A 26,814-nucleotide genomic window follows, 5' to 3' on the forward strand; every position below is an offset into this window, starting at 1 on the left:
TCATTGTTACAAACCAAGAAAACTGTATTGCAAACTGTGAAATATTCTTTTCCCATTCACACTTTTGAACAACACATTACAGTCAGTGGTACACATGTGTGAAACAAAGCAATCCAAGTGGAGGAACGACAGTGTAACATGAAAAAGGTAGGTTGAATTTACTTAGACCAACATTTGGCACATTTGCCAATTCCACACCTTACAAGCGAACAGACGCTCCACCTTCTCCCCAACAACACACACATATATGTAATGAATATGTCAGTTTGAGGAGCAGTATTTACGGGTATACAATATATTTCTATTTTCTATCAAGCAGATTTCAAATCAAATTTAATCATAATTTAAAATATACCTATAAGACAAACAAGTGGTCATTAATTTACATTAGCAGCAAAGTCACACACAGGGAAGCTAGACTGCATCCAGTTACTTGCACATTTAAATATAAGGACAGAAAAAAGGTCCCCTTCTTTAATGGATTGTTCTCTTCAGCTTTGGAAGCTAAATCCATGACACAAAATTTAAAAATGAAAATTTTAAATGCAAATTACCTGTAAAAATGTGTTACAATGTCCCCTCCCAAAAAAGAAATGTGTTTGTGTCAGAGCTCATGTCACAGATGTAATACAGTACATTTTAATATTGCACAAAGCAAAAAAATCTGAGTTCTAAAACAAAAAAGGCCAATCTTCATTGTTCTTAATTGTCCATCATCTGTAAAGCTTCTCCTCAGTAGGGTCACGGGGGTGATGGAGCCCATCCCAGCAATCTTGGGGCAGTGGGCAGGGGACACCCTAAATCGGTTGCCAGCCAGTCGCAGGGCACACAGAGACAAGAAAACTCACATGGACCGGCCAATTAACCTGACATGCACTGTTTTGGGAATTTGGGAGGAAACCGGAAGTGCCTGGAGGAAACCCATGCAAGCACAGGGAGAACATGCAAACTCCACACAGGAAAGTTTGATCCCATGACCTCGGAACGCGCTAACCACTGCGCTGCAGGGCTGTCCTGTTCTTAATTGCTCCCGATAAATTATTCGCTGTACGCAAAGGGTTCCAGGTTAAAGACCGGGTGGGAACATGTGTTGGCCTGTAGAGGGATGGACGCCACCAGACTGTACTTGCCCATGACATGCCACAGGAAATTGGGCCCCCACGACCCTAGTAGTTAACGGATCTGACCAACCAACCAGCCAACCTTACACTACAAGCCTATATGGCATAGCTAGATTCACAGTTGAATGTAATTTGTTCCTGGGTCCCTTTGTAAAAAAATTAAAATGAACTCACATGATAATCTATCCAGTTGAAAAGATAAAATAGTGCTTATTTAAATGAGCAGCAGCAATAGAATACACACTGTACATTATACTGCATATGAAATCTATTAGCTTTATGTATATACCAATTGCAAACATACATTAGAACAAACTGGGTAAAGCCGGGCATAAATATTGATCGAGTTTGAATAACTGGACTAGTTCACTGCAAAGTGAAATTAAAACTCCCTTTCACACCAGAACAAGACATATGCTCTTGACGGATTTTAAAAGATGCCTTGCAAAAGTATTGTCCCCTGAAAACCTCTTGACATACAGTATTTCCATATTTCAGGCTTCAAATTCATAAGAACTCAAAATATTTCCCAGGAATGAACAACATGTGAGACACAAATTGCCAAAAAAACCTTTGTTTTCCAACTTCTTATATTGTGCTAACAAATAAAACATGTAAAAGTAGATGTTGCAAAAATATTGCCCCCTTTTGAGATAATAATTTATACAACCTTCTTTTGATGCAATGACAGCAATAAATCTTTTTGGGTATGTCTTAAATCTTGTTCATCTTGAAATAGAAATATTTGCCCATTCTTCCTAACTAAACAGCTCAAGTTCCTTAAGGTATGATGATACAAAAGTAAACCTGCACCCCATTATCAGGTCTCTTGCAGACTCCAAAAATGTTCTGCCAGAATCAACCTGTATTTGGCTCCATCTATCTTCTAATCAACTCTAAACATCATGTGCAGTGTTACTCTTATGCCAAACATAAGATTGTGCATTCAGCCCAAAGAGTTCAATTTTGGTCTCATCTGATCAGAGGACATTGTTCCGCATGGCATTTGTGTCTCCCATGTGGCTTCTTGGGAATGCCAAATGGGCCTTTTTTACAGTATTGTCTCAGACAGGGCTTTGTTCTTGCCACTGTTCCATAAAGGGCAAATTTATGCAGAGAACCACTAAGAGTTGTCTAATGCACAAATTGTTCCACCTCAGCTGTGTATGCCTGCAGGTAATCCAATGTGATCATGAGCCTCTTCTTGCTTCTTTAATTAATGCTCTTTTTGTTTGGGAGTACATTTTAGAGGGGAGGCCAGGCAGGTTTGCAGTGGTTTTATGCACTCTCCATTTTGATATTATTGCTCCCACAGCGCTGTACACGCACACTATTGCACGGGCCGATGTGTACATGTTTCAAAATCTTGTATCCCATTTCTGCTTTGAACTTTTCCACAACTTTATCTCAGACCTGCCTGATGTGTTGTTTGATCTTGAAAACTATGTTCTCCATTATCTTCTTTCACAGACCTCAGAGCCCATCACAGAGAGGTGCAATTTACCTGAGTCTTAATGATACACATGTGCAATCTGTTTGACATTGTTAGCCATTGAGGTCAACATTGGATCATTCAGAAGCCACCAGATAACTTCTGCCATCAGTTGCGTGAGGTGAGAAAACAGGGGGCATCATTTTTTCAACACCTACTTATTTTCTACTTTTTGTTGTAAACATAATATAAAATGTTGAAACAATTTCGTTCTACTTCACGATTGTGTCGCACATGTTGTTGATTCTTCCAAAATATTTCCATTTTTTTAGCTTTAAGTTTTATATTTTTTGGAGGGCCAATACATTTGCTAGGCAGTGTAGGGTTGACACCACACAGTTTTGGTATGATAAGACAAACCAAACACTATTATTGCAACCCTTGGAATGGAAAAAATAGCGACACTGATGGCAAACATTTCCCTCGCCAGTTAGCATAAACACAACATCACACTTTAAAGCAACCCAGTGCAACTCGATTTGTACATAGCAACAAATCCAACTCGCGTGTGTGTCTGACATGCGTCCAATCGGTGGCATGCTGTGTAGGAAGATGCAGATGTACAACCGCCTTAAGGAAGACTGATGACAAACAGAACACTTGGACCTCCTGGGTAGGAAAAAACAGAAAAAGGGAAAGTGAGAATTCAAAACAACAACAGTGATGCATAAAAAGATCCACACCTGCAATGTTGAGTCACATTGTTCGGCTGTACTGGATACCCGTCTTGGATGCGATATTTGACCAGGGCAGCAGAGAGCGCAGCAGAGACTGGGCCTGTCGGTACAACCTTTTTGGGATGGAGCAGGGGCTCAGGTTTGCAAGGGTTGAACCAATGTGATGGATATAATCAGTAGAACGGGTTGTTAAGGAAAAACAAAACTCGTTTTGATTTATAATCTATTAGTTCAATGATATGGGAAAATAATTTCATGGAACCAAATTACTATATTTAGCACACTGTAAGGCGCACCGGATAATAAGGCTGAGGTCATGAGATCGAACCTTCCCGTGTGGAGTTTGCATGCTCTCCCCGTGCTTGCGTGGGTTTCCTCCGTGCACTACGGTTTCCTCCCACATTCAAAAAACATGCATGTCAAGTTAATTGGTTGGTCCAAATTGTCCCTAGGTATAAATGAGCAAGTGAGTTGTCTGTCTCTGAGTGCCCTGCGACTGGCTGGCAACCAGTTCCAGAATTCACAATGCATGGTTTTCTAACAATTTATTCGAGTGATACAGCTGCAAATAAGTATTTGAACACCTGTGTATCATCTAAAATTCTGAGCCTGAAAGACCTGTAAGTCCGCCCATTAGAAGTCCAGCTCCACTCCAAGTATCATCCTAAATCAGATGCACCTGTTTGAGGTTGTTAGCTGCATACATACACCTGTCCACCCCATACAACCCGTAAGACTTTAACTGGTAACTAGCAAAGACCAAAGAGCTGCTTAACGACACCAAAGACAAACTTGTACACCTTCACAGGGCTGGAAAGGGCTACGGAGCAATTGCCAAGCAGCTTGGTGAAAAAAGGTCCACTGTTGGAAAAATCATTAGAAAATGGAAAAAGCCAAACCTAACGGTCAGTCACAATCGGAGTGAGCCCCATGCAAGATATCACCTCCTTGGTTCTCAATGATTCCAAGAAAAGTGAGGAATCAGCCCGTAACTACACGGCGGGAGTTGGTCAATGACCTGAAAAGAGCTGGGACCACTGTTTCCAAGGTTACTGTAGGTAATACACTAAGACATCATGGTTTGAAATGATGCTTGGCACGAAAGGTTACCCTGCTTAAACCAGCACATGTCAAGGCCCGTCTTAAGTTTGCAGATGACCGTTTGGACGATACAAAGGAGTCATGGGAGAAAGTTATGTGGTCAGATGAGACCAAAATAGAACTTTCTGGTCATAATTCCAATAAGCTTGTTTGGAGGAAGAAGAATGAAGAGTGCTATCCGAAAAACACCATCCCTACTGTGAAGTGTGGGGGATGTAGCATCATGATTTGGGGGTGTCTTTCTGCACATGGGAAAGGACGAGTGTACTGCATTAAAGAGAGGATGACTGGGGCCGTGTATTTTGAGATTTCGGGGAACAATGATAAGGCATTTGATTTAATCTCATTATCACACCGTTTTTATTCACGATACTGGAGACGAATGTTAGAGAATGGAGAAGAGAGAAAGTTGTCCTAAAAAATACAAATAAACGCAAATAAGCACGACAAGAGAAAGATTGGTGTTCTGATGAGGATTTGGACTCTGAAGGTCATTCAAAATATCTATTTTATCTATCAGCATTCAAAATATAAATGTTTATAAATATATCAATATATACATTTTTATTGGGATATTGTTCCAACATGGTTAATAAAGGATTTTAATCATTGCTACATGTATTCAACAATGCTTGTGACTTATGATCCAAAGTTTGAGCTGAGAAAAAGTGAAAGAAAAACGTATATGATTATTGATAAAAAATTAGGGGTGCAAAATATTAATGAATAGATAAGGTATACAAAACACATTTTTGTGTGCTTGATATTTCCCCAACCCAATTATTCGAAATAAAGTGGCCGTTTTATCCATCATTTTTTCTGTGTGAAGATCTCAGGTAAGAACATTTAGACACCTCAGGTGTAAACAGTTGGTGGGTCACCTATAAACCATCTACTTTACTAACAACAACAATACACACAAAAACTTAGTAAAGGACAAAACATGTTCTTCCTTGGCAAAAGGATATAATATTGTCCAAGGTGGATGACCTCCGTTAATGTAGAGTACATACGTAAATCCATCTTTAAGGACGCCACGTATGGAGTAGTAGTAGGGAAGGTAGTGGTGTTGCTTGAAGTCCCTGTTCTCATAGAAGCGGATGGCAGTGTTGTTAGTGGTAAGAACATGCAGGTAGATTGCCTTGCAGTGGTCCTGCGCTGTTGTCGAAATGTGCTCCTTAAGACTGTCCAGCAGTAAGGAACCTACGTGGCAACACAGGACAGGAGAAGTATAATGGTGTCAAAACACATGAATTTCATATCAAGATTTGGTGTTATAATTGAACTGGTGATGATAATGACAAAGGTCAGATAACATTTTAGATTGTTGTGAGGGCTTTCAGAAAAACGTACCTATGCCATGTTTCCTGAACTCTTTGACCACTCCCAGGCTGAGGATGTAGGCTACCTGTGTATCCACAGGGAAACTGGATGCAAGGATATCTCCATCCTGACACACAAAAAATAAAAAATAAATTTGCATAGACATCAATGGAATATTCAGTGGACATATAAACAAGTACTTGGATTTACATAGGGACTTACATTTTCTTCTTTGTCAATCTTGCTTCATATGATATAGTTTTAACCCATTCTACCAGAAATACATCAATTTTATTTCATTTTCATTTCATTTCCATTTCATTTCATTTCAAGACACGTCAAGTTCATAGTAACGGAAGAATAAAGACATTTGCAGGTGCTCGCCTACAATTGCCCTCTGTTCGCAAAAAAATTACATTGACTATGGAAATCTATCTAAACCATTTAGATTTTTCAAATCACATTTGGTCAGATGACATCAGAAACTGTTTTAAGCACATAGTAAATTTAAACACAATTAAAGATTTGGTAAACATAGGTTTTGGATTATAAATTACAGGAACCTAACTGTTTCAAAAATCCACAATTTGGGGGGATCTTCTTTTTTTGAAGAAAAAAACCTCTTTTTCTGTAATAAGAAAAAAATCTGCCTCTAAAGTACTTCTAATCTACAGTAGAGGTCAAATCTTGGGCCCGCGGGATGGGTCAGGTTGGATTCCTTAGGCCCGATCTTACCTCTAAACTACAGTGTTGTTTTCTGGAAACAGAACACTGAATGTGTGGTTTAACAGAATTGTAACAATAATTATTATGATATCATATAATAACAATCTTTAAAAATCTATACTTTTGCCCATGTTATAACTTTTTGTTTAATGTTAAACTGATTAAAAATTCAGACGACAATATATTTTCCGAGCATTTTGAATTGGAAGTATGTTTTAAAAGATATGTATTTGTTGGGCTACGTTGATCAAACAAAATTATAATGATCTGGAATAAATGAAAAGATAAAGATTGCATTTTTTAGCCTATATGGCCACAGTCCAGCCCTAGCTCATCACACAAATACTATGACTGGTCGACAAACACCCCACGTCATTTCCAGGCGTTGGGAATGAATAATTCGCGAGCCATGTGTAGCTCTTTCGATTAATACCTCTGACTCGTAAATATGACAAAATATTCAATATTTCAATTGTGTGGTTGGTGCGCTGTAGCGTTTTTCTACATTTAATGCAGACAGGCAGATAAGTTGTTTTCAATTGAATTGTCTTTATTGTCAACGATATAATCGTTGTGAAACATTGTATGCAAAAAGATTCGACGTGGCAAGTTCAAGCACTGTTAAATTACTTTCAAAACCAATCTTACAATTTCTCCAGTATCATTAAAAGGAAATATACGATGTGAATCATGTGTTTTGCAGATCCACAAATATATCTACAATTTACATGTCATTTATAATCTTGAGAGTGCATTTATACAATCATGTGATTTTTAGATCTTGAATAAATCGCAATATATTTATGTATCCGAACATTATGTGTGTAATATTTTTTAGACTAATCTCTCCCCATGTAAGTGATCCACAAATGTACTGTAGCTTTGATTTACATATGCAATTTATAATCCTGCTTGTGCATTTATAAAGACAATCTAAGATCGAGTAATTCCCGAATATGATTGTTCTTAAGATACAAACTCTCCCCATATAGGTTGTGGGTAAAAATTACAGGAATGTGTATGTTACATTTTCAGTTGCAGGAAGTACTTGCCATAACAATTTACTACTAAAAAAATGCTACCTTAATTTTTTGAAGGGTCCATGACAAACGTCCATAATTAATATGTCGTCCTTGCACTATTACAATTCATAGTGCGCTGTTTAGGTGTAGCATGAACCTGTCCTCTTGCACGCTACACGTAGGGAGCGATGACATGACATAAGACAATACCGTACAAACTAATGCCATCTGCAGTTAATCACAAGGGAAGAACAAAGGCAATAAAAAAGCGAAGCCAGCAGTGAGCAGTGTTGTGTCATTTTTAAGCAGATTTGATAAGAAACGTAGCAAACATTTTAACCATTTACAAGCACTTCACCCCTAATTTTAGCACTTTTCAATCTTTGAAAACAAAACATTCAAATTCAAGCATTTTCAAGGATTTAAAGCACCCATCCGAACGCTGAAAATAAGCTTTAAGAAGAAAAATAAGATAAAAGGCTGTCAGGATAAATAGGCCAAAATATTTAAAAAGTAGTTCTAAGAGACTGATTCATCATGTTTTTCTCGATGTCCCTTGGCCAATGAGAGACATCAAAATATGGATGGAAGTGTGACATTCGCCTTTTAGTACTTATTGAATATTTATTCAAGCGCTTTGTTTCTGAAAGTTAATCCAAAAATGACAAGTAATCAACGACATTCTTGAGGACTTTTAAGAAGACTGTTCTTAGACAAAAGATGTCAAAGATTCACCGTCATAAAACAGAACTGAGGACTAACAATTACCACTCGATTTCCAAAACTAGAACCACGTACCAGATCTGAAGGTAAATACACTGGTATCCTACTCAGTTGCAGTATATAGTCATAAATTTACTCATTAGGTCTGTGCACACATTTTTTGATACCACTAGGTGGGATATTTTTGATACTAACATTAAAGACAGACATTATTATTTGTGTAATTTACTAAACTATCTAACGTCACACTGTGAAGTAAAATGAACTGAATGGTCCTTTGTGTAAAGAGTATGTTATGCAATTTACTTGAATTTTGTCTTGAAATATGATATAAATCTGACAGAAAAATAAATATCAACATTTGCTTTAATAGCTTCTCTGGGTCGCAAGGCCTTTGGCCTTCTAAAATCTATCGATTGTATAAATGAATAAATTAAATGGCAACAAAAAAAATAAATTTATAAAGAGTTCAGTACACTATATTGTATACGAAATGGTATTTGTGTAATGCATTGGCAAACTACACACTGCCCCTGGTATGCTTTGATCCCATACTATGTAAGTGACTCAGCAATTGCAAAAGTATTAACCCCAACAACCACCTACACACTCCCCCCAAACACACTGAATATTTTTACAGAAAACATTTTACCTCCTTATGTACTTTGGTCCGACCTTTGATCTCAGCCACAATCATTCCCACAATGCCTCCTCTGAAGGTGGCAGCCAGAGAGAAGAACTTCTTGTTTGAGGTGATATCCTGGTACCATGAGTCTGGATACCTGATATCAGTCACACATGTAAAAAGGGTGTTATCCATTAAAAAGAAAAAAAAATCAAGCCCATAAAACTTTAAAATGCAAACAAAGAAATTGATATGCTGCTAAGTAATAGGTCTATTTATCATTAAAATGACTCACTCAATTGGGAACCAGTCCCCACAGAGCACTTTCACACTGTCTATGTCATCGTGGCACAGGAACCGTAGCTGGACTTCACTGAGAGCTCTGGTGGACACCACGTCACTCATTCACACCTAAAGGGGGAAACGAGTGAATGAGTCTTATTTAACATCATAATCCCACAAATAATTAACTATACAAAAACGCCCATTCTGAGTAAGAGCATTCTGTCATCCGGCGTCCCCCTGTGGTATGCTGAGAGCATGGCAGCGGACTGGAAAAACATACAGAGAGTAAGCAACACAGCCCAGAAGGCCATTGGCTGTGCTCTTCCCAGTCTGGAGGACATTTCCGGCTTGCAATACTGCAGCAGAGCCATCAATAATAGACTGTTATCACCCCAGCTACCACCTCTTTAACATGTTGCTCTCTGGTAGGCTTCTTAAGTCCCTTAAAACAAGGACTTACAGACGCAGAGACTTTTTTCCCCAGGGCCATCAACAGCCTAAACAAGTGCACAAATCTGTGAACTTCTTTGGGATTTATTTTTGCTGCTAAATGTTATTGCACTCCTTTTTTATTGCAATACTGTGTTTTATGCACTATTCTACAATTTCACTATTATAATAAGGCCAGTCTTTAAGCACTACTTTGTAAATATATCGGCCAATTTATCCTGACAGACATTTCTCTTATTTTTTTCGTAAATGTCTACATTACATGTTTACAAGGTTTGTACACATTTTTCAAGACCAAATATAAGCAGTCTTTTAAGGCCTTTCTAGGGCAATATTTTAATTTCTATGGTACCATTTAAATAAGAAATTCGGTCTGGATCATGTATTTTGCCTAGCAACAAAATATTTGCGATTTACATATGCAGTCTTTTTATCTAGAGTGTGCATTTTTCGAAACGAATGATTTTAGATCATGAATGAATCGCGAATGTATTTGTTTTTGCGACTATCTCCCACCATTTAGGTGTAGGGTAAAAATGACAGTAATAGGTAGCTTACATTATCAGTTGTCGAAAGATTTCCATTACAATATACCCCTGGGAAATTATACCCTCATTTTTTGCATGACCCATAATTATTGTTTATAATTGATACATAATGCTTGCATTGATACACATTTCAGAGTGCCCAGTTTAGGTGTAGAATGCACCTGTCCTCTTGGGCACGACCCATGGGGGGGCGATAAAAATGTATAGACAATGACATACAAATTAATGCCAGCTGCTGATAATCAGGAGGGAAGAAGAAATACAATGGCAAGAGACTAGAGAGCGGTGTAGGCATCATTTTTAAGCACACTTGTTTTATTTTTCATTATGTAATGCATACTCTATCGAGTCAGACTGCTGACAAACATTTACACTTCACCGAAAATTCAAGCCGTTTTCATAACACAACATTAAAATTCAAGCATTTTCAAGTATTTCAAACACGTGTACGAACCCTGGTTGACAGTGGATTGCAGTGTCCCACTCATCTCGTTACATGGAATGTTTCTTAACATGTACCGTACATTAATGAAAATAAAGACAATTCTATTCATTCACTCTTGGGGCGAACAAACAGCAAGGTTTGCAAATAAAAGTTTAAATAAAATCGTAAAAAAGAATTGCAGCTCTGATCAATGGCAAGTAGTGAAGTTATGTGCTACTTTATAAAATGTTTTATTAAAACTTACTTAATGTCAAATACACTGCAATTGCATACAATTGATTACCAAATAAAAAAACAAACATACAGCACCTTATTCCACAAGTTGATATGCAAATAACAATAGATAATAAAGTGCCGTGATAGCAATAACAATGTCAGGAAGTCTGGACTTGTATGTGGCACACAGAAGGAATGAATGGAAACTAACTTTCGAACAAGTACTAGAGGGTGTAAAACCTCGAACCTTCTGTGTAATATTCGTCATAAAGGTTTGCAAAGTCGCGACATAATTGCACTTGAATGCACAACTTAGTCAAGATCCCAGCACGACAGGACTTCAGAGATTCAGAAAGGGAGACCACATACCTTACCTCTCGGTCAAAATGTCTGCAGAACTTTACCACAAACCTTGGAATTGCAACACGGACGTCACCAATTCAAACATTCGATACACTCATTTATATATAACTGTCAGAGGAAGAAAAATACTGCTAAGGACAATTTAGGTAACCTTTGTGCTAGGCTAACGTGTGGCGGGTGGTCCTACCTTGTTTCAATCTTAAAAGCGAAGGAACGTCAAGGAGGTTTAAAATGTTTTCGGATAAACGGGGCAGATGCCTACTTTGGACGCAGCATGGCAGAACAAACGTCGACTATTTATTCTCATTACTGTTAAAAAGATGCTTGACCGAAGCTGGACAAAACTAACCTAGTGATCGCTTGCTACCGGATGTTATTTTTCCTGTTTACAGCAGTTACGCTAATGACGTCACAATGAAACGTTTTTCTTTTCTTGACGCTTTTTTTGTACTGCCATCTACTGATCAGTTAGCGTATTGTTACCATAATAAATCACAATGTTTAAATTTGTTCGTTTTAAATCATGAAATAGTTCGATTTAACTTATGTTTGATTCGAGCATGATTAAGGGCTCTATAAATAAACTGGCCTTGACTTGACGTATCTCTGATCAGCATGGGGCTCCAACCTTTTTCAAGCTTAGAGCTATTTTTTGTTGCTAATTAGCGCAAAGGGCACCCAGTTTGATATGAATTTCTAAAATAGCAACTTAGCTAAATGGCTTCGAAATAGCTAAACAATGCAGCTTGATAGTTATTGGTGGCATAATTCATGAAGTCAATTTCTGTCAGTGTTGGGACTTTTTTGTTTTGTTTTTATACTCTACAGCTTATGAATGACCTAATTTTCATGTTAAGTCAAGTCATGTTTATTTGTGTAGCCCCTAATCACAAAGCGTCTCAAAGGGCTGCACAGAACACATGTTAAGCGAAGTCATGTAGATTTGTATAGCCCTTAATCATAAAGAGTCTCAAAGGGCTGTACAGAACACAGTTTATTGCAAACCAAAGACTATTATTACACCATCCCCTGATCTAAAACCTACTTGAGGGCAAGGAAAAACTCAAAAACCTCAACATGAGGTAATCCCAATTCCAGGATGACCAGGCTGCAATGGATGCTGCAATAACAATCAATACACAGATATTGTTAACACAAACTATTGGTTTTTCATATTCTATAGAATAGAATTGTGTTTTAAGCTTGGATTTATACATTTCCACTGAGGTCGCAGATCGAATCTCAGGGGTAAGAGCATTCCACAGTACTAGGGCCCTAATGGAGAACGCTCTCAAACCTGCGGATCTCTTCTTGGCTCTTGGGATCACCAGTAGACCAGCTATTTCAGAGTGAAGGCTCAGGACGGGAACATGCTGCATCCATTGCATGCTTGGTCATCCTTTTTATCCATCCATCCATTATCTGCACCGCTTATCCTCAGTAGGGTGGCAGGGGTGCTGGAGCCCGTCCCAGCTATCAGTGACAGTGGGCAGGGGACACCTTGAACTGGTTGCCAGCCAGACGCAGGGCACACAGGGACAGACAATTCGCTCTCTCATTTACACCTGGGGACAATTTGGACCAGCCAATTAACCTGACATGCATGTTTTTGGAATGTGGGAGGAAACCGGAGTGCCCGGAGGAAACCCAAGCAAGCACGGGGAGAACACGCAAACTCCACACAGGAGGTTCGATGTCATGACCTCAGAACTGTGCCGCACACGCGCTAACCAGTGCGCCGCCGTGCTGCCCCCAACGTTTTTATTTTATTTTATATTATACTATAATTATTTTATATTTTATATTATTTTTTTATTGTTTGTTTATGCAACATGCATGGCAGCCTGGTCATCCTGGAAGGGGGATTACCTCCTGTGCAGTACCTTCTCAAGGTTTCTTCATTTTCCTCATGATGAGGTTTTTGAGTTTTTCCTTGCCCTCATGTAGGGTTTAGATCAGAGGATGGTGTAATAATAGTCTGTAATTTGCAATAGTCTGTGGTCTGTGCAGCCCTTTAAGACTCCTTGTGATTTAGGCAGGGTTGGGTAGGGTTACTTTAACTTGATTACTTTCAATTACTTTTTGGATTACTCCAATACCAAATATGCTAATAAAAGACAAAATAAACTAAATATGAATAAAATTACTACATTTTGTGCAGGCTTGGGGAGTAACGAAACACATGGAACGGCAAAAATGATGTTGGCAAGCTGTTTGGATTTATTTTCATTTTGTTTCTGTCACATTTTATGTTAGTTTTGCCGGAGATCAAAGAGATCAAAGCCAGGAGAGAAAGCTTACCACGTGTTCTGAGTCATTATTTTATTCATATTTAGTTTCTTTTGTCTTTTATTAGCATATTTGGTATTGGAGTAATCCAAAAGTAATTGAAAGTAATCAAGTTAAAGTAACCCTACCCAACCCTGGATTTAGGGCTATACAAATAAACAAGTTCCCGAACCAGACCAAATATTTGAACAAAGAAGAATTTAGGTGAAAAGAACCGGTTTAGTTGAAGACCTCATGTTTCCAAAGCTAAAGTCCTTGGCCCCCAAAACTATCTTACTTTCACCATTTGATCCAGTACTTATGCCATCTGTTGCCTTCCCAGTACTTGGCCTACCACTGGTCTTCAAAATAGCTTTTGTGAACGTACAGTATTAAAGGAAGAGAAAACATTGTACCCTCACATAATAAAAAAGGCCGTATGGTTTTATTCTTTTATTTATATGCATTTCTTTGAGTGAAGATTAGTCATTTACAGTGACTACCCTCCTCTGCTTATCTTTGCTCATGGCCAGTACGGAACAGTCACACGCACTTGTTGTCACGATCAGTGATTCTGTTCAGTAGTTTTGAGGATCCAGGAAATAGAGGACAGCTCCTCCACATGCTCTCTATGATGATCAGGTAACTCTTCATGCTTAAATCTTCAGACATTTTTATCCAGCCATTGACTGTATTTGTGTGTGTCATATTCAAAATATTTTAAACCATTTATTTATTTTTCGTGTTTTTGTTCTTTTGTTCTGTTGCTGCACAGTACTGGGACAAAATCTATGCACAATGTTTAATGGACACATTATATTTAGAACTTCTAATGAGTTCCAGGCCTCTGAATTTGAATTATCTTTATTGTCATTCATAACATCAAATGGACATTGTTTACAACGAGATTAGACGTCGCACTCCCGGATAAACACATAATAAATACTTAAAAGCTAAGAAAAAAGGATGTCAGGATAAATATGCAAAAATATTCACAAGGTAGTTGCTTGGAGAATGGCCAAAGTTGCAAGTGCATAGTAATAATAATGCAATAGAAAAATAATGCAATAACAGTGAGCAGAAATAAAAATCCCAAATAAGTCGATAAATAAGATATGACTCTGCATTTTTCAATAAAATACTCAATTTTCAGTAGAACTGGCAAGATACATATTTTTCACAGGATTGCACGCTTGTTTAGGATGTAAGCAGGTCGGCGCCTTACATGGCTGCATGGCCGCTATTGGTGTGTGAGTGTGTGTGTAAATGGGTAAGTGTGAAGCACATTATAAAGCGCTATGGGGGTCTTCATTGACTTAAAAAGCGCTATATAAATGCAGACCATTTACCATTTAGCATGGTTGGCTGTAACTGAGCCCCTTTGTCATTGTTTAAAGCCACACAAAGCCCCTACCTACCAGAGGGAAACTGGTCAAAGAGGTAGTAGCCGGGGTGAAAGGAGTCCTTTATGATGTTGTTGACTCTGTTTTGGTATCACAAACCGGCAAAGGCCTCCAGACTGGGCAGAAAGCAGCCAATAGTTGTATTGTGTTGATTACTTTCTATTGTTTTTCTATGGTTTGTCTTCCAGCTTGCCACACCGTGACGCCAAATGCCAGAATCTTCTCCACTGTGGCTTTGTAAAAAATGTTGAAAAGTAATGATACAAACTGTTATTTTGCTGTATTAATATACATTGAGAAATATAATGTCAGCCAGTGAAACACCTTTTACTTGAATATTGTTTGATTAACAATTCTTGTCCTGTGTGCTTACGCAAAGGCGATATGCTCACCCCTTAAAATGTCAAACATAAAATGTTGTAAAAGGTCATTGTTTGCAGGTATTTCAAGTTTTCCTGTAATTCTCTCACCTTGACTTGTTCTCAAAGAAATTAAATGTCAATTAAGCAATCCTTTCCCTGCTAACTTTGGGGGCGAATGCTGATTGCTATCAAATTGCAGGCAGCAGTACAGTGGCTACAGTGTTACTTTGCAACTTTGCTGTTCAGATCTTGCCAGATTCTCTCTGTAACAGATATTTATGACATTCTAAAACAGTTTCTGGAGAAGGTAAGCCATTCTAAGCCGAAATAAGTAAACCTGCCATGGAATTTCTGTATTTTGCATGCTAGAAATGGCATATGTTTACTGTTTAAAAGGGTATGGTTGTTCATAAAGGCTTAGTTTATACATACTGTAGCTGTACATGTTCAATACATCTTTGTGGATTTATTTTTCTGCTGTAAATATGTATTTATTATGTTCCTCCCGTTGTGGAATCACAGACTAGAAACTCAGTGATCCTACATCAACTGTAGAATATTCTTTCAAATGTGTCTTCATCAGATCCAGTTTACTTATTTAACCATCAAGCCCAAACATTTCCGTCAAGGAGCCATATACCAATAATTAAAGGACATAGTGGCCATCTTTGAAGGTTTTATTTTAAGTGCAATTTTCAGAGAACCCCAAAATCCATGTTTTGTTTTATCCATTTCTTTGTTTATAAAAAAAGCACAAATATATTTTTCATAGGTTTATTAAGAATTACAAAAATTATCACTTTTCAGTTTTAAATGTTCATTTAAAAAAAACGTTTTGGGCATTACGGTGGGTGTCTGTTTAGCATGTCTGTCTCACTCTAAGATTTTAGAGGTCCCTGGCTCAATTCCAGACATCAGCCCTGCCTGCGTGGGTATTCTCTGGGCACTCCAGTTTCCTTTAACATTTCAAAAACATGCATTGCAGGTTGATTGCCAAATTGTCAATAGGAAAGAATTTGTAAGCTAATGATTGTCTTTCTTTGTGTGTGTCTCTCCCCAAATAAGTCCACAAGTAAAATACTAGTACCAATTTTTCTATACAACTGGCAATGTATATATTATAACCAGTCTAGGGTATATCCTGCAGTAAACTGTACTTAAATGCACAAAATATGTTTTTTTTGTGGGGATATAAAAAATAGTTTTTATTTTATGCTGTGGGCTGCATAAAAAGTCAGCAGGCTGCAAATATCCCCTGGGTCATAGTTTGGATGCCAACCGATCAATTCTATGACAAAGTGACAGGGGAAAAAAAAAATCAAACATATAATTTAAACAGGAATAAGTCGGGGCATCTGGTTATCTTCAATTGAAAATTTGGAAACTTTATTAATCATTTTAGTTCTGATTTCAACAGTCTGAGAGTTAATGGAGGAAACAGTGCAAACTACCACGTTTTCTGCTGTTGCAAGCGTGTGAAAGGATTTTCTCCTATATTTTGTAATTTGGTAGTTTCTTGTTTATTTTTTTTGCAAACATTTTGCAACAAATATCACATCCATATAATATCATATCTTACATCACTTTCTTTCCCACCATTCTCTTTCTTACTCTCTAACGCGTTTGTCTAAGACTTCAAACCTCCTGATCAGCCTTGTTTTAATCTAATCCGGGAGACTTTACCTTAATTTAGCAGGATTTCAGCATTCATTTTGGTGAGATTTTTGTTGATGTAAACTATTTAACCCTTTCATTTTGGTCCATGTTTTAAAATGGCAATCTTCTTCAATTGGCTGGAAACATCTTGCAGCTCCTTTTTTTGTTTCTGTCATTTCGTTTGGCATTTTCTCAATATGGTAGTCCATTTTTTGAAAATCTCACTGGTGTCTCTCAATTAATTTACTGATTGTCTCAATCCTTCCAAAGCTAATTTCATGTTGTCCATGATGTTGGCTTTCCTTGCTTTGGACATTTTCTGTTGTAAGTTAATTTTTAACTTTGTTGGGGGAAAAAACATCAAAAGCAATAGCACAAGGAAGGGAAGGTGGAAAATGGGAAAAGTTTTGGCGCAAATGTGAGAAGCCTCCTTTTTCATGAGACTCAGCTTGCACATCATCATTGAATACTGTGCATGTGAGTATTGAAGGTATTAAATGGGGGTATCGACATTAATCTTTCTAAAATGTCTGGAAGTGAATTTGCTAAATACTGTATCCAATATGTTTTATGCCATTTATATGTATTATTTTCCAATCTATAATAGCTCTAATTCAACGTCGACAATGATTAGATCTATTGATAAAGAATGTCTACAAAACATTTCTTAACTGCTAGGTAAAATCCAGAAAACCTTTGACCACACTTTTAAGGTAACTTTTTTCTCACATTGGTAATATATTATCCCGTAAGTGTCATAGTTCACTCATCATAAAGCACCAGACTTTCTGCAATATTTTGTGGGATCAGAATCTGCAATTGTGTTCTGTTACGGTCACATAAAAAAGACGTGATCAAATTACAGGTATGATTAGTAAAAGTAAAGATTACAGTTTTTCCTAAAAGCATATTTATGTTGTACGTTGGTTTTGACTCTTTTTATTCTTTTCCTCATTTGCATTAGCTTGTTTTACATTTGCTCTGTCCTTCTGTCTTCTCTCTCTGTGCCGACTCATTTATTCCACACATACGCCACAGTGTGCTCATTTTCAGGTCCCCCTGCAGCTGCCCCAGGGGCCCGAGTACAAAATAGGACTACAGTATAAGACCAACAAACTTTGTATTACTAACAGCAACTAACTAGACAACATGGACAAACAAGCATGATCATATTACCTAATACACAAAGAGAGAGATGACAAGACATCCCAGAGTTTGTTGAGTTAGAATTGGAACAGTCTTGTCATTGACATCATCGTTGTGAAACATTGTATGCAATGAGATTAGACATGGCACTCCATGGTAAAACATGTAAGATAGACCTGTGATTTTCAACCACTGTGCCGCGGCACACTAGTGTGCCGTGAAAGATCGTCAGGTGTGCCGTGAGAAATTATCCAATGTCACTTTTTAAAATTTTATAAAACATTTATGAATAGTTTTCTGCAAATATTATGTCATTGTCAAGTGTCTGTGCTGGAAAAGGAGTGTATTATAAATCATATTGTAATCAAACATACTGTTCAGTGTCATTTTATAACAGTTTAGGTTAGTGGTGTGCCTCCAAATAATTCCAATGTAAAAAACATGCTCTGGCTCCAAAAAAAGGTTGAAAAACACTGGTATAGACACCTTAAAGAAAAAAAAGAAAAGACTATCAGGATGAATAGGCAAGAAAAAAATATTACAACATAGTGCTCAGAAAAAAAAGCTATATAAAACTGTTGCAATATATTTTTTCACAGTTTTGAGCATTTTTTTAGGGTTGTGATGGCCGTGGGGTAGAAGCCGTCTCTGTGCCTGTTTGTCCTAGTTGTGAGGTCAAAAGGTCAAAGAGGCGGGTGGGCATAGTCTTTTATTATGTTAATGTGTCTGTTATAATATGGCAAGCCGGCAGTGTCTTCTAGACTGGGTAGAGAGCGATGATCTTTTGGGTGGCGTGGATTACGCTGTATTTTGTTGGAAATTTAGAAAGTGATTCAAAACAGTTTTGGATTCTTAATGTGAACTAAAACACAGCATATCTTGCTTGCCATGTAAATGGTAATGGTAAATGGACTGCATTTTTTTAGTGCTTTTCAAGTCAATGAAGACCTCCCAAAGCACTTTACAATGAATTTCACACTTACATGTGAAAGAGAAAGTTTATTTTTTTGCTTGATAGCCTGCATTAATCCTGCGTGGTTAAAATGTAAACACTTTTTGCTGGACTACAAGCAAGAACAGTACTTGGTTTCCTCCATATATTTTTCAAATTTATATTGTTTATCCATCTTAAACAAAATGTAACAATGCTTTTTTATATTTTGTTTATTTTGTATTTTATCAGCACATTTGGTATCGAAGTAATCCAAAAAAATGATTGAAAGTAATCAAGATACTTCACCGCAATATTATGGTATTCAGATTACATTTTTGATTACATTTTTGACAAGTAACTAGTAACTGTATCGGATTACATTTCAAGTAACCCTTCCATCCCTGGTCATTATTGACTGTTTCTTTTCTTCTCAGGATGCGTCTGCTAAACAGTATGATTGTTCTTTTTGTGCTGCTTCATCTGTCAACATCTTTGCTGCTGGGAGCCTTTAACATCAAGTCTTTTGGAGACAAGAAAGCCTCCAACACAACCTTGATGAACATCATCGCTAATGTCAGATACAAATACAAAATTAAGTACCGTATTTTCCACTCTATGACCCCCCAAAGTCCCCACCCCTTCCAAAAAAGAATCTTTAATAAATATGTTTTATTTATAAGGCACACAGGAATTTATGCTGCAGGGAGTTATAGCTGTAGAAAGAGATAGGGATGCATAAAAATATAACCCTAGCCCACAATCAATAGGTTTTAAAAATATCGTAACGGGACTGTGACATGTTGGGAGGTTGGTGTCTGTTGAGGCACAGTCAGATTTATAAATAAATAAGCATAACAGCCTGTTGTTAACAGGCCTTCTACTGAGGTGAGGTTGTTGGCGCCCTGGTTCATTGAAACCTGTTTGCATCAATCAGGGTGTTGGGTTCAATAGAAGATTGGATTTGGCTGCTTGGAATGGTCAGTACCTAATTTGGCCACTAGAGAGCAATAGAGACCCCAGAAGCAGATGTTCATCAATTTTGTTGGTATTTATTCAAGGTTCCTTGACACAAAACCTTACTAAAGATACTCAAGGAAGCCTAAAGTACAACCTTAAATCTTTACAAAAAGCGGTTTGGCCGATTTGGAGACTATAGAAACACACATACACGCATGCACGCAAATTGGGATTTAAAAAGTAGTTTATTTAAATCAATCTGATCTAATCTTTTCTAATCTAATCAAAAATGTAGATAGATTAGGTTTATATTCTATTAACCTACATCTTAATCACCATTTGATTGGGAGAGCAAGAAAGCAACATATAAACTGTAGCATAGAAGGAAAAAAAAAACGTTTTATCGTTTTAACTTGCACTGCATCGGTAGATAGGTAATCCTCCATTATTAAAAAAAAGCCTATGCAACGAAAAAAAATTACTCGACTTGATTTGCTGGCTGCTTGTTAATACTGTACTATCACAAATTCTATTGTTTGGGGCGAAGATGTTCACCAAAACGGAATCCACTTTTGCCATCTTTGCCCCGAGGCAAGAGTATTGTATGCCTCACACTGCAACCTCAGATGCTTAACATACATTACAAACTAATGGTATCAAAATTATTAATAGTATGTGAAAATTCTGTGATTTTGTAAAGAAAATCTTAAAATAAGTAAACAAAAAATAACTTTAACACTGAATGAATATGACCATTTTATATATTTTGGCTTTTATATTTCCATAATGACAGGTGAGACAGTACCTCCCCTGACTGCATGTCACTGATAGGACTTGTTAATTAACAGTCAGATATAATAGTTACCAAGATTTGGAATACTTCTTAAGTGTAATCTATACCATTAACTGTTTAATGATGCATTTGGTATCTCTGTTGCAGATTGTTCACCGCTATGACATCATTCTAATCCAGGAGGTCCGAGACAATGATCTTTCAGCAACCCAAAGACTCATGCATCATGTCAACAAGTTAGCTTGCATAAAAAAAAAAAAAAAAAAACGTTATATATTAATCGCAAATTTTTAGTTTTTAGCAGAACAGCATAAAAATACTCCAAATTGTTTTCTTATTTCAGAAGCCCTTCACGATTTAAGTACAAGCACATTGTCAGCGAGCCTTTGGGTCGTAGTTCCTACAAAGAACGCTATCTCTTTCTGTACAGGTATACGACAGTATTATTAATTCTGGTTTCTTGATCACACTTTAGTGATTTTTACCGTTTTTAAAGAACTAAATTCAATTAGTTCCAAGGCAAGTTTTTTTTCTGTAAACTAGATATCGGGTGGTAATGATCTACTCTAATGAATTTAAAGAACACATTTCTGCAAACACGAAAGTGTGTGTCTATATTTATAAAGAAAATTTCTCGTTTAAACTACAGACTCTAATGTACTTGTCTTCTTGCTTGGTTGGGCCTCCCACTTTCGACTTTGGTTAGAGCCTGTTTTTGGTGTTCGCTGAAGGGGGTAGTAGACATGTTGGAGATGACTTTTAGTTTCTTGGAATACATGCTATAGAATAGCCTTCATTTCTTAGTACAAGAATAAACTGCCAAGTTTCGCACTAAAGCTTTTATTTTCTGGCCTTTCTTAAATTTTACTTACATCCACAAATAGTTGACCATCGCAAAGTAAATACAGTCTTATAGCTTCCCTAACCAGCTAAACTGATTTCAGAGGTGCTAACATAAGTGCACAAGGGTTCTCTAATCATAGCCCTTTTAATGTAATCAGCAAACACAGCTTAGCATTAGAACATTGGAGAACCTGTTGCTGGAAATGGGCCTCAATACACCTATATAGATATTACATCAAAAACCAGACATTTGAGGCTAAAATAGTCATTTACCACATTAAAAATATATGGGGTGTATTTCTGATTAGTTTCGTGTTAACTTCATTGAAAACAAATTGCTTGTCCTTAAAATATAATGTCAGTTCTAAGCAACCCCAAATGGTAGTTTATGTTTCTCCGGCGCCGTCACGAATGGCAGCCACTCCAGCAGCTCCCGTGTTATTTTCGATTGTTCTCAGCTCAGGGATGCTGCTGGAAAAGTGAATTTCCCTTCGGGGATGAATAAAGTATCTATCTATCTATCTATGTATTTTGTATTGTCAATGTATGTTTGTTTCCAGGGAGCAGACTGTGTCTGTAGTTAAAAGTTACACCTATGACGATGGCTGTGAGCCGTGTGGGACCGACACCTTCATAAGGGAGCCTTTTGTCGTCATGTTCTCATCAAATGACACAAGTAGGCACTGGAAGGGGACTCTTAAAGGGATTATTTTAGGAAAGTTCATCGTTATTATTAGACAATCCTGCAGCAATGCCTGATGGTAGGCGATGTTATATTGCAGGTGGTATTCAGATTTGTTGCCTAATCCCAAATAGATAATATATTTTAGCCCATCAAATTGTTTCATAGTTATCTTGGTGATTAGGTTTGACGGAGATAACTTGAAAGTTAATTTGTGATTTAGTTCTGCTTTGCTCTTTGTGACTGTATGATGGTTATCATTGTAAACTTTTTAACACTGTGTTTTTTCTGACTCCTATCATGTCTCTAGTTGTAAGGAACTTTGTTCTGATCCCGCAACATACTTCACCAGACTTCGCCTTGCAGGAAGTAGATAAGCTGTACGATGTGGTGGCTGATGTCCGGACCAGATGGAAAACCAATGTGAAAAAAAAATTGGCTCAGAAAGTGACAATTATATAAAATAAGACTGGATGAGACACTTGTACATTTTACCGACAGGACATTATCATTCTGGGCGACTTGAACTCAGACTGCAGCTATGTCACCGGATCAGAATGGATGCAGATCCGCCTCTTTACAGACAAGCATTTCCATTGGTTGATCCCCGATGAGGCAGACACAACAGTATCGGACACTGATTGTGCCTATGACAGGTACATACACATATTATCTATAGCTTCAATAACTTTAGGTAATGTTTTTTTTGGATGGACTGGTGAAAAGTATGCAATTTTGTTCTCATCAGTTGTACAATTTTCGAAATTGTATTTTTACCTACAAATTATTGAAAAAGCTGTGGGCTATTCAAGAAAACATGGGCAGATCTTAATCAACACAGTCACTCAATCTTGTATGCAATATTTTTCAACCATGTTATCTGTTTATGTAAGCTCTCGTTCATTAAAATGGTCAAGTTATCACATGTTTCACAGTTTCAAAGTAAGTAATAACTCTTGGGTCAGTTTTTGTCTTTTTTATTTTGAAATCACCAAATCTTGTTTTTAACACAGGAATGAGTATGTGTTTTGTATTAAGTATACATAACTAGTAATGTTATGTCTCAGTTCGGAGTTTTTTAGAACAGGTAACACATTTTCCAAATAAAGGGTCTCATATAAAATGTACTTGGTGTTGTTACACTAATTGATGCTTAGCCAGGCCTTTATCACATAAAACACATTTGTATAGCATTGTATTCCAACAATAAGTGCTGTAGGAAAACATTCAGTGTAATATATTACGAAAATTGAACCCCCTTCTTTTCCCACAATGGTTAAAAATGAAATAAATACAATTATTACAAGGTACAAACTAACCATACAATGAACCTGAGAGAGGTTCATACATACTGATAGGGATGGCAGCAGACAGCCGTCTGAAGGAACTTCAGCCAGCTAATCACACTCTAACAGTGACCAATGTGATCCCTGCTGAATTTTACAGTAGCTGTAGGCCAGCAATATTCTTTTGGGGAAAACCGGAGAGCACGGCATTACAATAATTGAAACGAGAGGATATAAAGAAAAAGTATGCATCAGCATGCAAACAATTCTGTTTGCCTGAGAGCGAAACGGCCGGACTCTGGCTATATTCTTCAGATGATAAAACCCAATTTCATTTATATTTTTGATATGTGGAATTAAATTGAGCTAATGTTCTTAACACATTGTGAAGATCGAAAATCAGTTTTGTTAAAATTTTCACTGACTGTTAGGACAAGTGGCTAAGACCTGTTTGGTCCAGGTTGAGCTGTAGGAAGTCCTCTGCCATCCATAACTTAATGTCTCAAGTGCATTTTAAGAGTATCTAACAGACTTGCGTCATTTTGGGACACAGAAGAAATCCAAACTATTTTTACAAATATTAATATCATAGTCAACTAAACATTCAATTGTTTAAATAACTTTCCAAGTACAGTAACTGATAATTGTGTAACTCACTAGCACTTACAGAATATGTTTTTAGGATTGTGGTGACTGATGACATGAAGAAAGGAGTATTGGACCAAAGTGCCGAGGTGTATGATTTCATGGTGGAGCTGAAGCTCAGCTACAACATGGTAAGTGTGAGTGTGTGTGTGGTTTTACACGTGTACTTCTTTTTGTTACTTGCATTGAACCTTTTTCAGCATGTTTACTATCATTTTGAGGACCATCAGTCTATGTTAAGATATTTCGGTGGTCCTAATGTGGCCCCACTGTTTGAGAGCTTACACGCAGTGTTTTGTGGTCCCATGATCGCACTTCCGTTATGCCGCGATATTGAAAGGTTATTGAAAGGTGAGACCATGATAGAAATCTTTTTAATGACGACATAAACAATGAACACTATACCACATTAAATCACACCACCTACATTGCATATTACCGAATTTTATTGCAATATGTATTCTGTGTAGCACTATTTAGATATTCTATATAACACGCTACAGTGGGCATTTGCACGTCACACTGGGTATTTGTATATTGTATTCTTTTTGCTTTATTATTGTATTGTTCTCAGCTCAGGGATGCTGCTGGAAATGAGAATTTCCCTTCGGTGATGAATAAAGTATCTACCTATCTATCTATCCATCCATCGAAAATTAAATCAACAATATTCACAATAACTCACATTTAAGTGTGGGTGAGGCAAAGTGAAGCCAAGGAAATGTTCATCAATAAACAAATACCAAACGTCACAGCAGATTATATGAATTCTCCGAAATATCAAAGTCTTGATTATGCATTTGAATGTTGAAAAACGTTCATTTCCTTAGATATGCCTCACCTCTGTGCTTGAGTTATTAAAAATGATTTAAGATTGTCTATGCAAGTGATTTAGATATTGACACCAAAAATATACCGCAGGTGGGTCAAGAGATTCAACATTTTGCAATTGTGCTTTATTTTTCTTTGACAGGCATTGGCTGTCAGTGACCATTTCCTAGTGGAAGTGATTTTACGTGTTTAAGCCTAAGGCATCAGCATCAAACCAGACCATCAATTAAATCATGTGCCGTCAAGACAATGGGACGCAACAAAAATGACATTAAAAAATATCTCTGCTATAAACAGCAATCATGTCTCTTTAAGTTTATGCTTGGATCTTGCGATGTTCTGCTCATATTTCCTTCCTCTATCAGAGCAGAGTCAAGATCAAAATGTTGATTATTCGATTGGTGTGTGTTGAGGGTAGGATTCAAGGAATTCATGCTGGGTGGGGGGCTACATAGGACCCACAGTTGAGGTGGATTTTGGCTAAACAACCAAAATAAGAACTAGTCTTGATGTGTACACTCAACTTCAATGAATAATAATTAATAGTCTCATTTAAACATTTGAAAGGCACATGTTTATTGACATTTTCTTGTTTAGGATGAGGTTTTGGAAGAGCTTTGTGATGAAAACAACTCTTTATCACCTACCAAGAGAGGCAATGACAACTTTTACTTGTAGTTTGTATAACCATTTTATTTCAAGGAATTATGTTGTACATGTTATTAGTTTTGTCATTATACATGTAATTCACTGTAATACTGCACCATTTAAAATACACTTCAAGGCTGGTGTAACAGAGTTGAAATTTGATTGTTTTGAATGTTTTTTTGAATTCTCACAAAATCTGTGTTTTTGTTGTATTACTGTTAATATTCCGGTACCTCATTCAGTTGTTAAGTCATGGGCGTCTGCGACTGTTTTTTTCGTTTGGCACTTTATGGGCTTCAGCGCTTGCCGTAGCTTAAGTGATTTTTGTAAGCGTTGAAGATAATTGCAGTCGTGAACAGAGACCCCTGACTTTTGTATTGTTTTATTTACTGAATGCAGGCAATAAACCCAGAGATTGTGAAACCTTGTGTCGTGCATGAACGAGGGTTGCTACACTGCAATGGCAAAACCAACAAAAAAGACCCTCTGCATTAGAAAAACTAACAAGTCAAATCTCAATACAGAAAAAGGGAAGAAAAAAAACATTGTTCGGGTATTGGTTGGGTCAGCTACTTCAATGATGAGACCCACATGTCTATAAGCTGACTACATAAAAGTGTAGAGTGATGTGTTCATAATAAAAAGCAAATGCTGTATTGCATGGACCTGTAAATACACATATACTGACATGCCTCTTTAAACAAATAGTTAAAATTTTCTTGAGATGCCAAATAGTCATCTTCAACCTGAAGTAAATGTACTTGAACATTGACAGCATAGTATCAAGTATTCATGTCTTCTTATTCCAGGATTTCAATGAGTGCATCCTGCTAATTAACCTTTCCTCTTTTTGAGCATCTCGAGATATGTCCGCAAAGACTTCTGGGTGGCATCTTTGGTGATAAAACTCACAAAATACTGGGCGTCAGCTTCTCTTTTGGACGTCAATGCGTCTATGGTCGGTTTCCTCATCATGGACTTGGTGATCTGTCTGGCGTGGGCTGTGGAACAAAGAAATGGCTTTGCTCAGGTCACTGATTGAAAAAAAAACATCAAAAGACACTCTTTGGCTGCCTTATATCCAAAATATCAGGTGGTATAATTTTCCAAGAATCTCATCTCACTAGCTGTACCGCTTATCCTCATTAGGGTCACGGGGGGGGCTAGAGCCCATGCCAGCCATCTCCGGGCAGTGGGCAGGGGACACCCTGAACTGGTCGCCAGCCAATCGCAGGGCACACAG

The 26,814-nt window shown here is 37.3% G+C and overlaps 3 protein-coding genes across 14 annotated transcripts in view; 1 reads left to right on the forward strand and 2 right to left on the reverse strand.

Moving 5' to 3' along the window:
* naa60 (N-alpha-acetyltransferase 60, NatF catalytic subunit) lies at positions 1 to 11,505 on the reverse strand. Of its 3 annotated transcripts, none has more exons than XM_088344337.1 (7): positions 11,305 to 11,505; positions 9,106 to 9,221; positions 8,838 to 8,967; positions 5,745 to 5,841; positions 5,360 to 5,594; positions 3,297 to 3,466; positions 1 to 3,222 (listed from the first exon to the last, which is right to left on the reverse strand). In XM_088344337.1, the coding sequence occupies exons 2-6, from the start codon at positions 9,213 to 9,215 to the stop codon at positions 3,310 to 3,312; spliced, it is 729 nt and encodes a 242-aa protein (XP_088200463.1). In that variant the 5' UTR covers positions 9,216 to 9,221; positions 11,305 to 11,505; the 3' UTR covers positions 1 to 3,222; positions 3,297 to 3,309. The 3 variants fall into 3 exon arrangements, with proteins under 3 accessions (XP_088200463.1, XP_088200469.1, XP_088200476.1); XM_088344343.1 differs by lacking the exon at positions 11,305 to 11,505 and adding an exon at positions 10,848 to 10,951; XM_088344350.1 differs by lacking the exon at positions 11,305 to 11,505 and adding an exon at positions 10,548 to 10,815.
* Positions 11,088 to 25,994, forward strand: dnase1 (deoxyribonuclease I). Of its 4 annotated transcripts, XM_088344304.1 has the most exons (11): positions 11,088 to 11,263; positions 13,919 to 14,027; positions 14,977 to 15,042; positions 19,321 to 19,459; positions 20,784 to 20,872; positions 20,980 to 21,066; positions 22,040 to 22,155; positions 22,472 to 22,584; positions 22,663 to 22,817; positions 24,130 to 24,223; positions 25,066 to 25,994. In XM_088344304.1, the coding sequence occupies exons 2-11, from the start codon at positions 14,008 to 14,010 to the stop codon at positions 25,114 to 25,116; spliced, it is 930 nt and encodes a 309-aa protein (XP_088200430.1). In that variant the 5' UTR covers positions 11,088 to 11,263; positions 13,919 to 14,007; the 3' UTR covers positions 25,117 to 25,994. The 4 variants fall into 4 exon arrangements, with proteins under 4 accessions (XP_088200430.1, XP_088200437.1, XP_088200453.1 ...); XM_088344311.1 differs by lacking the exon at positions 14,977 to 15,042 and having other exon boundaries at positions 25,521 to 25,994; XM_088344327.1 differs by lacking the exons at positions 11,088 to 11,263; positions 13,919 to 14,027; positions 14,977 to 15,042 and adding an exon at positions 15,130 to 15,457 and having other exon boundaries at positions 25,521 to 25,994.
* eci1 (enoyl-CoA delta isomerase 1) overlaps positions 25,590 to 26,814 on the reverse strand; it is an 18,166-nt gene continuing 16,941 nt past the window's right edge. For all 7 annotated transcript variants that reach the window (XM_088344266.1, XM_088344278.1, XM_088344282.1 and 4 more), the window contains one exon: positions 25,590 to 26,572. In XM_088344266.1, the coding sequence (XP_088200392.1) occupies positions 26,406 to 26,572 (167 nt within the window). In that variant the 3' untranslated portion in view covers positions 25,590 to 26,405. The remainder of the gene's footprint in view (positions 26,573 to 26,814) is intronic.

The sequence above is a fragment of the Urocampus carinirostris genome, chromosome 1 (genome assembly GCF_059441175.1).
Source record: "Urocampus carinirostris isolate Australia breed hairy pipefish chromosome 1, RoL_Ucar_1.0, whole genome shotgun sequence".
Classification (NCBI taxonomy): domain Eukaryota; kingdom Metazoa; phylum Chordata; class Actinopteri; order Syngnathiformes; family Syngnathidae; genus Urocampus; species Urocampus carinirostris.